The following is a 10,286-nucleotide window of genomic DNA, read 5'->3' as shown; positions in this document are numbered from 1 at the left end:
AGATGAAGATGAAGATGAAGATGAAGATGAAGATGAAGATGAAGTTGAAAATGAAGATGAATATGAAGATGAAGATGAAGATGAAGATGAAGATGAAGATGAAAATGAAAATGAAGATGAAGATGAAGATGAAGATGAAGATGAAGATGAAGATGATGATGAAGATGAAGATGAAGATGAAGATGAAGATGAAGATGAAGATGAAGATGAAATTATATATGTATATTAGAAAATAAGTACATGTGTATGTATATCGCACATTTCTTTCTTTCTGGAATTTCCTCTATTAAGTTTCACTTCTTCCGCACGTAGGGACTACACGCACTGAGTTTTTTTTTGGTTTTTTATTTATTTTTTCATTATTAAAATAAGTTAACAAACTAATCCTATAATTAAAATCTAATTATTCTACCTTTTACAATTTACAAATAACAGCCCCGCTTCCACCTACCCCACAAAAAAATAAAAATTTAATAATCTCGCGTCAATAGCTTAACCAAGTCGCCAATATACGCTTGAGCCATTTGCAGCGTTTCATATTTCGAGAGGCGCCGATCATTACCCAGCGAAGGAACAACATCGCGTAGCTTATCGAAAGCATCATTCAAGCTATTCATGCGTCGCCGTTCGCGTGCATTCGCGGCAAGGCGGCGCTTTCGCTGGACATCCTGTGTGGCGCAGTTAGACGCATTCGCTGAGATGGCGGACATTTTGTTGAGATGGCGCTGACTTGGTGGCAAAGCATCAATTCTAAACGTCGTTCTACCCAACATTTTTCGTTTTTCTGATCCTTCTGCCGACGGTGATGATGCCCAACATTCGCTAAATGGTTGCGCGGACGTCAATGCACTTTGCAATTTGGAGGATGGCCAAAATTTGTGAATTTCTTTAATGCCAGATACGCGTTGCGTGCTCTCAATTGTGTGTTCGAATTTGAAGTCTCTCAGGAAATCGTTGTCGTAGTCGACTATTTCCGGTGGATTTTCTAAGGATAACGCTGGCGGCGATGACGATGACGACAAAGAGGAAGACGATGCTGATGATAATGCTGGACTATCGCTACTAAACTCCATGCCATACAAAGCCGCAAGCTCCTCCATATTATCACTGAGCACTTTTGTGTAATTTTCACTTGATTCCGAGTGGCCTTCAAACAGGCGCATCGTGGCGGAGTAACACGAGAAGTCGGTGTCACAATATTCACTGGTTAACATTTCGATTTGCTTTTTTTTTTTTGTTTTGCTTTGTTAGCTGCTCTACACAACTTTGACGACGAATAAGAACTGTGCGCATTTCGGTTGCTGTGTGTGCTATTTATGCGCATCCGTCGTGGCAGCGGCCTTAAGGATGCGCTGTGTAAAAATGGTTTGATTGGCTGAAATTCGTATTCTCCTGGCTTACCTGTCCTCACCTGACGGTGCTGGCCAAGCAATCCGTGTTTCTGATTCGTTGACGCTTCTCGCTTTGTATCTTTTCGTTCGTTTGCTCCTGATCGTATTTCTCTTCTTGTGGGTTTTTCTAGGGGCACCGGCTTAATTGGCTTGCGGTCAAAACGTTTAATTGTTTTCATGCTGCCGCAGAGGTTTTTTTTTGCACATAGTGAATATCTACATACAGGTATGTATTTATTTCTTAACAATCGCCTGTTATTATGTATGACTGTTTTTGTAATGTTGTCTCTGCAAATCCATTGTTGTGGATTCCTTTTGTAATACTTTGCTTGTTGCATGTTGTTGCTTTCAATTTGTAATAGGCCCTTAAGTGCTACCGCTTTGGAATTGTGTCGATCGTTTCAACTTTTTACCAAGCAATTTGTGGCTTGTGGAAAATATTCCTTGGCTTCAACCTTATACTTTCGATTTCTTTTGAATTTCTGTGGCTTTTGTGTTTGCAAATTATAGTGTCAAAATCGTATTATGTGTATTATTTTATATGTCAAACATTTGTACTCTTCTTTTAAATAATGTAGTATAAGCAAATTTGTAGTTAAGCCATGGTGCGTATGTATGTACATATATAGATGAGACCGTTCTGCAAGGTCAACAGGTCAACTGGACATTGAAATAAGGAAATGTGTTCGGGACCTACCTCGTAAAAATGGCATAACCTCTACCCAGCTGATTCGTGTCCTCATTACAACGAAGTGAAACATCAGGACTATCCAAACAAAAGTGTTGTGCGGGTACCTTAGGGGAACCTTAGATATTTATTACCTCAATGATTACCTTCAGATGGCTAGAATATGAAAAACAGGCTTCGCATTCTATTAAAGAGAGCACCCAAAAAATATTCCAAACGAATTTCTAGATCTGGTCAGTATGTTACTAAATCAGTGTCAAATTCTGCCTAGCCAGGTTGGGCTAGGTTATCGTGATTGCCCTCATCCAAAGTTGGAAGCAGGCACCCTTTCACCTGGAAGTGAAACCAATTCGTTATTCTGATTAAGATCATAGAATCATAGATGTTAGCTGTACTCAGTTCAGCCAGATGTTCAAGAAAGTCACGTTGGAGGGAATTTCGATGGAACCCCACCAAGGCGGGGCGGTGGCATTTATATATTAATAGAACAACATGAATTTTGTCCGCCTACGTTTGGCGGTCCTACTGGCCCGAAATGGAAAACAAAAGCACAATTCTTAAGATACAGAATCCAATAAATTTTTCCTTCGTTATGAATTCGAAATCCAGCCCATTATCGAATTTAAATTTTAATGAGAGAGAGTGATTGTATTATATTTCCATTCGAAGAAGAGTTGGATTTCACTTCCTCTCTTGTTACTTTGGTTTTAAATTTCTTTCGAACACATCTCGAATGTATTTCCAATACACTATGAACGTTGGAAAACTAATGTTGGTTATGAGTTCATTCTCAGTTCGATATTCATATTGGATATCGAAGGTAATTTTCGAACGTTCGCCAAAATGTTTATAGGGTAATATGAAGGCCAACTAACGATTACGTGGACGAATACGAAGACGAAGGCGAATATGATCACGAATACGAAGGCAATTAAGGGGACGAATGCAAATACGAGGACGACGACAAAGACGAATACAAATTGTAAAGCGAATACAAGGACAAGGTTATTAAAGTATGTATAACAATATGAGTGTCAGACAAAAGAGGTTTTAAATTTATAATAGTTTGGACACGATTTGCCACCTGTTTTAAAATTCGGATTAAATTAAATTATGTACAACTTATATGAAATATTACAATATGGTGGTCAAACGAAATATAACACTTTCGTACATTTAGAATATTTTAAAGGTTTTTGAAGAGGGCTGTCACCTGGGTGTCAGACGAAAGAGGTTTAAGAAATTTTTGGTTTAAATATATTTTTGAAGGGAGTTGAAACCTGTTTCAAAAGCCGAATTTGAAAAATTATATACAAGCTTTGTGAAATATTTCAATATTGTGGTCAAAAAAAGAGTCTTAAGAAAGCTGTGGCTTAAATATATATTTTTATTAGGGTTGCCATCCATTATGAAGTTGAAATTTGTTTAATCCCAGCGGACCAGCGCACAAGCCTTTAGCGAGAGTGTCGCAAAATATCCGCAAATGAGCTCGCATGTGAGCAAAGGACGATTGTGAAACTTCTTTGATCGTAAAACCCTCGCACACGAGCATTGCAGCGTGAATATTGCGATAGAAATACGGGTGCTCGAGCCTTTAGCCAGAGCATCCCAAGATGTCCACAAATGAGCTCGCAACACCCTCGCACACGAGCATTGCAGCGTGAATATTGTGAGAGAATGCGAGTGTAAATATTTTCTACTTGTACTATTGTAAAAAATTAGTTTTCTTTTATTTGTTAAGCTCGAGTGTGTGACAGCTGAATAATTAAAAAATATTTATTAAAAACTAGATACATTTTTTTGTTATTAATAATTTTCTGTGTCCTTTCCGGAGTTTATTTAATTGGTGTAAAAAGTAAGTATACTTTATTTGAACGGTCACTTGTTCACGAGAGCCGTGATTCGGGCCCAGTTTCTTATCTAATGCCTACTTACAAGATTTATTTATTACGTTTACAGACATATTGAACCTTATAACGAAGTTTATGGAAACCCAGAGGGCAACAATTGATAAAATTGATCAGTTACTAGCCAAAATTGATGGTGCTGAGTTAATTTCTTTAAGGAGTGAAGTTTCATCTATAAATGTCTCCATTAGTTACATTTTTTTAGAAGTTCAATGGCTAAAGAGTGCCTTGGTTTCGTAATTTTTAATTTATTTATACTCAAGAAACAGTTTCCTTTAAGCTGCCAAAGAAGTGCGTAATACTTTTAAGTTATGTATGTGAAATTTCAGTTTTTAATTTCTTCTATGCCCGAATTTTAGTTTAAACAATATATATAAACAATAAAAAACATTAAATAATAATAAGAAATATTTATTAATGGGGAATAAAACGGGAATGAAACAAATAAAAGTCTCTCAACCCTTATTTCTTGCGAACAGTTTGCGATATCTTTTGCGATAATTATTTGATATTTATGCCGACTCGGAAAAAATATTTTTTTTATGTTCTATTTTGAATCGATAACGTATCACATTTACTATTTTATCCTTATCGCTAGAAATATCAACACAACCTTGCAAAATATATCGTCAAATGCTCACTTGCGTTATTTCTTGCAACTATCGTAAATGAAAGTTTTACTGCCACAAACTGAACGACATATTGCTATCGTTTCCCCATTCATTTGCGAGAGTTTTGCCGGGTTAAATCTCGCCTTTCAATCGCATGCGTTATCATATGCGAGCATTTGGTCCGCTGGGATTGCACATGTGGTACATATGTATACATTTTTTACATAAATTTTTCAACTATTACACGTAAACGATGAGTGTCAAACGGGGGAAGAAATTTTTGGAAAGGGTAAAATTTACTTAAAAATTTTGGATAAAAGTTGTTAATTAAAAAAAATACTAATTTATTCATTTTTACGATGCAATTTAAACTGGTTTGAGGCAAAAAGAATTTTCGAAATTTTTGAAAATTATAAAAATTAAATTTAACAAATTATTTTTTAACATATTTGGCAAAACAATTAAGTTAAAAAGGAAAACAAATTCAATAAAAAAAAAATTAAATGAAATAAGTTCCTAAAAAAATAAAATAATATTTTTCTTTTAAAAACAATAAAATCTAAAAATTAAAAGGAAAATAAAATTTAAAAAATAATAATAATGAAAAGGGCTCTAAAAATTAAAAATATATTTATCTTCTTAAAACAATTTAATCTAAAAATAAAAATAAATTAATTGAACTAAAAGGGGAAAAATTAATTAAAATATTTAATTTTCAAAACAATAAAATCTAAAATCCAAAAGAAAATTTAGTTAAAAAATCAAATAAATTCCTGAAAACTACATCGAATTTAAAAAAAAATAATAGTTTTCTTTTTAAAGCAATAAAACTAAAAGTTATAAGAAAATTACATTTAAAAAAGTAATTTAATAAAAAAAAATTAAATAAGTTTCTAAAAATTAAATTAAATTAAAAAAAATATATTTTTCTTTCTATTTCGTATCTCTGAAAGAGAGATGCCCTAACCCAGCGTGGCCAAGATACCTTCGGCTTCCCTAATGAATCCTAAAAGGGCTCTGGAAGGCAAATTCTATATGACAAAGGGTTCGAACATTGAAGCTTTACTATGGATTAATTTTTGTTTGGCCAAAACCGGAGTCAGAGCTGGTATTCCGACTTTGTGGTCTCACCTATTCGCCGCAAGTGGAATAGCAATCGGTTGTGACCAGCCAGGGTCCCAGAAAATAGCCTTTCTGTTGAAAAGGTAGACGAAGAGCATGGCCTGTCTATGGCCCACCACCGCTCCCCAGTACTTACCCCCTTCAGAGTGTATCCACTCAGTAATTATGGCTCCCGAAGAGGACCAACTGAGACCACAGAATGGTTCAGGTCCCGAAAAGTTAGTTAGCGATCATTCTCGTGCCATTTCGTCGGCGACCTCATGACCTTCAAACCCACAATGGAAAAATATTTAATGATATACATATGTACATCACCATTTGCAACATGTTCAAGTGATTTCTGTCAAAAGAGCTTTTCACCACGAAAGTTGGCAAGGGAGCTTTTTTTGTAAGACTTTCGTGCCAGAATAACAAAATTTTTCAATCATCTTTGAAAAGACTTGCAACTATCTTAGCTAGAATTATCCATTGCCAATTGTTTATGTATCACTTCTAATATAACGAGAAGGAATAGAGCTTGCTCACATTTCTGTTTTAATACAGTCCGTTAACCCGACATCCTCTTCCTTCCAGCTGCTCCAGGACGTTACTAAAATCAAGAGCATCAAATCATTTTTCCTATCAGTTTCACATGCAATGCCGCCCCAAATATCACTTTCCTAAATCGTAGACAGAAAGTCTAGTCTGCCAAAACGGATCACACCTGTTGGTGAAATTTTTTGCTGTTCATAAAATGTGGCAAAAATCCACACACTTGCTCATATAACAATAGAAAATTGCATATAATTATGTGGCATTACATAGTAAATGTACTTAAAATCAATTCTCATGGATTGGGCAATTATTATTGCTAAAATGCAAGAATATAAATAAGAAATTCTTTGAAAAATATTAGCCACAACAAGTGCATGGGAACTGAAAGGAAATAAAATAAACAAAGAATATCAAAAATTAAGCCGTTTCTTTGTTTTAAACAAAAGAAAGGTTAATTGTTTTCGCACTGAAAAATTCAGCGCCAAATAAAGACTATTTTCCTTCCTACCCACGCAGGATTAGCAATAAAACTTCGTGAACCGTTAAGGTTCCTTCGGCAGACATATTTGAATAGAGAAGCAAATTGAATGTGAAAGTAAAAAAAAGAAAGCAGATACATACATATGTACGTGTGCATGTTTGTAACTCCCGCCCTCAAGTAGGTCCAGGCACATTTGGTCATGCCAGTATCAGTCGACTAACTGACTAACCAGCCTGATTGTCTGGCTATTGTTGCTATTGTGACATGGAAGATTTTTCACATAATCAGCTATGAAACACGCATGCGCAACAATAACAAACAACAAGACTGCTCAACTTCTTTCCCCGAGTGAAGCTAACCCAGTTTCGAGTCAAGAGCAAAGACAAGAAGAGAGGCGTAGGTGTGGCGGCGATCTTTGGCACACCCTGTAATTAGCCGTAGGCAAGTCTTTGATGTTTAAGCCACTCAACTGACAGTTGCTCACACCTACCAAGGTACTCTCAAACGTGCATATGAATGCATAGCTACATATGTATGTTTGCACATATATGAATGTGCGTGTCACTCACTAAATATTTTCAACTTCAATCACACTTTTTTAGCCAAATTTCAAGGGAATTTTTCGCACAAGTGTTGCACAATAAGCAAGCAAATTTTATACGCATTCAATAGAAATGATCGGCTTCCAGATCCTTTGTAAAGGACTTGCGGTCGCGTGGCAATTTTGACATCTGTAATCGATCAAGAATCAAGGATCAAAGGCCACAAGTGTGTGAATGTCTATGCGTGCACTATTGTTAGAATTATCGCATGTACCGACATACATAGAAAAATATTCTATTGTCATTTGAAATCGTGTAAAATGCAACATCATTTGTTAATTTTAGTTATGGTCTAGTTATTTCAATTTATAGTGAAAAGTCGTAAGACTATGAACATTTGCGCATACCTACTTGAATATGTGTAGACTTGGAAATGGCTTACTATGTACAAAAGGGATAAAAAAATAATAGTTTCAGAATACAATTTTCCAAGCTGGCGCTTCTTTAGAAGAAACCGCATTACCAATTCACAAGTTTCAATGAAATAAGTCAGCAACCGAGGCCGAAATCGTCTGCTTCGAATTCAATTCACGCTTAATAGCCCAAAGCAGCGCAAATCGCACAAGGATTTTGGCTTAAAGTCCTCATTTCTGTTCATATGCATACGTATTGATACATCTTAAGAAAAAACAAGTAAGAAAGTCTAAGTTCGGGCGGAGCCGAACATTAAATACCCGGCGCAAGTATTAAATATATGTTTTCCACCTTTCCGAAAGCTACCGCTACATGATAAGCCGGGGTGTATACATTTTAAGTAAATTAGCATCCTTAAATTTCGAAATATTGAAATTTCAAGCATATCTGAAATTTACCGTTATATGAAAAGCGGCCTCAATTTTAGTCCGATTTCAACAATTTTCAACGGTTTGCTTTTATGTGGCAAGCACAATAACCATACCGAGCTTGGTACAAATTGCTAGAACGGTTAGCGAGATACATATATGTGATCACAAGTGGGCGGTGCTACGCCCATTTTCCAAAATTTTGTCATAAATGTATTTCTTGGTAAAGAATTGTTGCAATCATCAATTTTGAATAAATTAGCTTCAATATTTACTGATTTATCGAAGATTTTGTATTTCTCTAAATTACCGTTATATGGGATGTGGGCGTGGTTATTGTCCGATTTTAGAAATATTCGGCCAGTTGGTATGCTGTACCAGGACCAACAACTGTGCCAAGTTTGGAAGAAATTGGTGTAGCGGTTACCAAGATATACACATGTAACCATAAGTGGGCGTGGCTACGCCCATTTGCGAAAATTTTGTAATATTCTTATTTTTCGTCTAAAACTCATTGCAAACATCAATTTTGAGTGAATTATCTTCAGTAGTTACTAAAATATCGCAGTTTTCGTTTTTCTGAAAATTACCGTTATATGGGAGGTAGGCGTGGTTATTGTCCGATTTTTAAAATTTTCAGCCATTTAGTATGCTGTACTAAGGCTAACAACTGTGCCAAGTTTGGAAGAAATTGGTGCAGCGGTTACCAAGATATACACATGTAACCATAAGTGGGCGTGGCTACGCCCATTTTCCAAAAATTTAAAATATTCATGTTTTTCGTCTGAAACTAATTGTAGGTATCAATTTTGAGTGAATTATCTTCAGTAGTTACTAAAATATCGCAGTTTTCGTATTTCTTAAAATTACCGTTATATGGGAGGTAGGCGTGGTTATTATCCGATTTCGCCCATTTTCAATACCATCCGTCCCACGCCCAAAAGAAGTTCACGTACCAAGTTTCGTTAAGATATCTCAATTTTTACTCGAGTTATCGTGTGCACAGACGGACGGACGGACGGACGGACAGACAGTCACCGCTTAATCGATTTCTCTTTTCATTCTGATCATTTATGTATACATTTGTCTATATCTATCTCGATTCGTTTTGCCTGTTACAAACAACCGTTATGTGAACAAAGTTATAATACCCTTGTGCACAAGTGCGCTCGGGTATAAAAAATGGGTGGGTGTAGACCAGTGTAGTAGCCTCGTAAGGCTATGAGCGCTAAGTGTACTATGTGTGCGTGTGTATTTTGTCCGGCACTGGTGGAGACCCTAGGCGTGGAATGTAATTTCTTCATTGGAAAAGTTCCCGAAAGGAAGAAATTTGCAATCTATTTTCATTGTCTTTGTATTCGGCTTTGTCTTTGCCTTAATCTGAATCTTAATCGGTCCCGCAATCTTAATCTGAACCGTAATCTTAATCTTATTCTTAATCTTGATCTTCAGCTCAAACTTAATACTAACCGTAATCCTAATTTTTATCCTACTCTTGATCTTAATCTCAATCTTCATCTTAATCTTAATGCTATTCTCAATCGTAACCTAAATCTGATTCGTAATCTTAATCTTAATCTAATTTTAATCCTAACAATAATCATAACCTTAATCTTAGCCTTACTCTACTACTCTATTTTAATCTTAATCTTAATTATAATCTTAATTATATTCTGAATCTTAGTCTTAATCTTGATCTTATTTTAATGTTAATCTTAATATTTATCTTAATCTTAATCTCAATCTTAATTCTAATCTTAATCTTAACTTTAATTATAATCATGATCTTAACCTTAATCTTAATCAAATCTGTGGGGGCTTTATACCAGCCTATGTCGCACACCACTCTTCAATATTCAGTTAAATATTAAGTCCCGTGTCCATCTCTACTTCATACATTAAGACACCGAACAAAACAACCAAGCATTTTCTTTAAAGACCAGGCTAAAGCAACCCTCCCTTCTGGCCTACAATACCTCATAGACGGTTTTGTAATGTGTGAAAGGCTAAAGCCAACTGTCAAAGGACTGATTGGTCTTTTACGGTGTAACTTTTTTTTACTTCTAATTAATTTTTTTTATTTTGAATTGAATTTTCTTTCAATATTTATACTCTTTCGTTTAAAAAGAAATATATTTTTTAATTTTAATTTTTAGAAACTTATTTAA

At 35.3% G+C, this 10,286-nt stretch overlaps 1 protein-coding gene across 1 annotated transcript; it reads right to left on the bottom strand.

Moving 5' to 3' along the window:
- Positions 1 to 349: 349 nt before the first annotated feature.
- On the bottom strand, positions 350 to 4,182 carry LOC118747104 (basic helix-loop-helix transcription factor amos-like). Its single transcript, XM_036481098.1, has 2 exons — positions 2,089 to 4,182; positions 350 to 2,031 (listed from the first exon to the last, which is right to left on the bottom strand). The coding sequence occupies exon 2, from the start codon at positions 1,212 to 1,214 to the stop codon at positions 471 to 473; it is 744 nt and encodes a 247-aa protein (XP_036336991.1). The 5' UTR covers positions 1,215 to 2,031; positions 2,089 to 4,182; the 3' UTR covers positions 350 to 470.
- Positions 4,183 to 10,286: the final 6,104 nt, after the last annotated feature.

This window comes from Rhagoletis pomonella, unplaced genomic scaffold (genome assembly GCF_013731165.1).
Source record: "Rhagoletis pomonella isolate Grant_MI unplaced genomic scaffold, Rhpom_1.0 Rhpom_scaffold_00001, whole genome shotgun sequence".
In the NCBI taxonomy this organism is placed as follows: Eukaryota; Metazoa; Arthropoda; class Insecta; order Diptera; family Tephritidae; genus Rhagoletis; species Rhagoletis pomonella.
The sequence above is the reverse complement of the archived record's forward strand: the minus strand, read 5'-3'. Positions and strand labels throughout refer to the sequence as shown.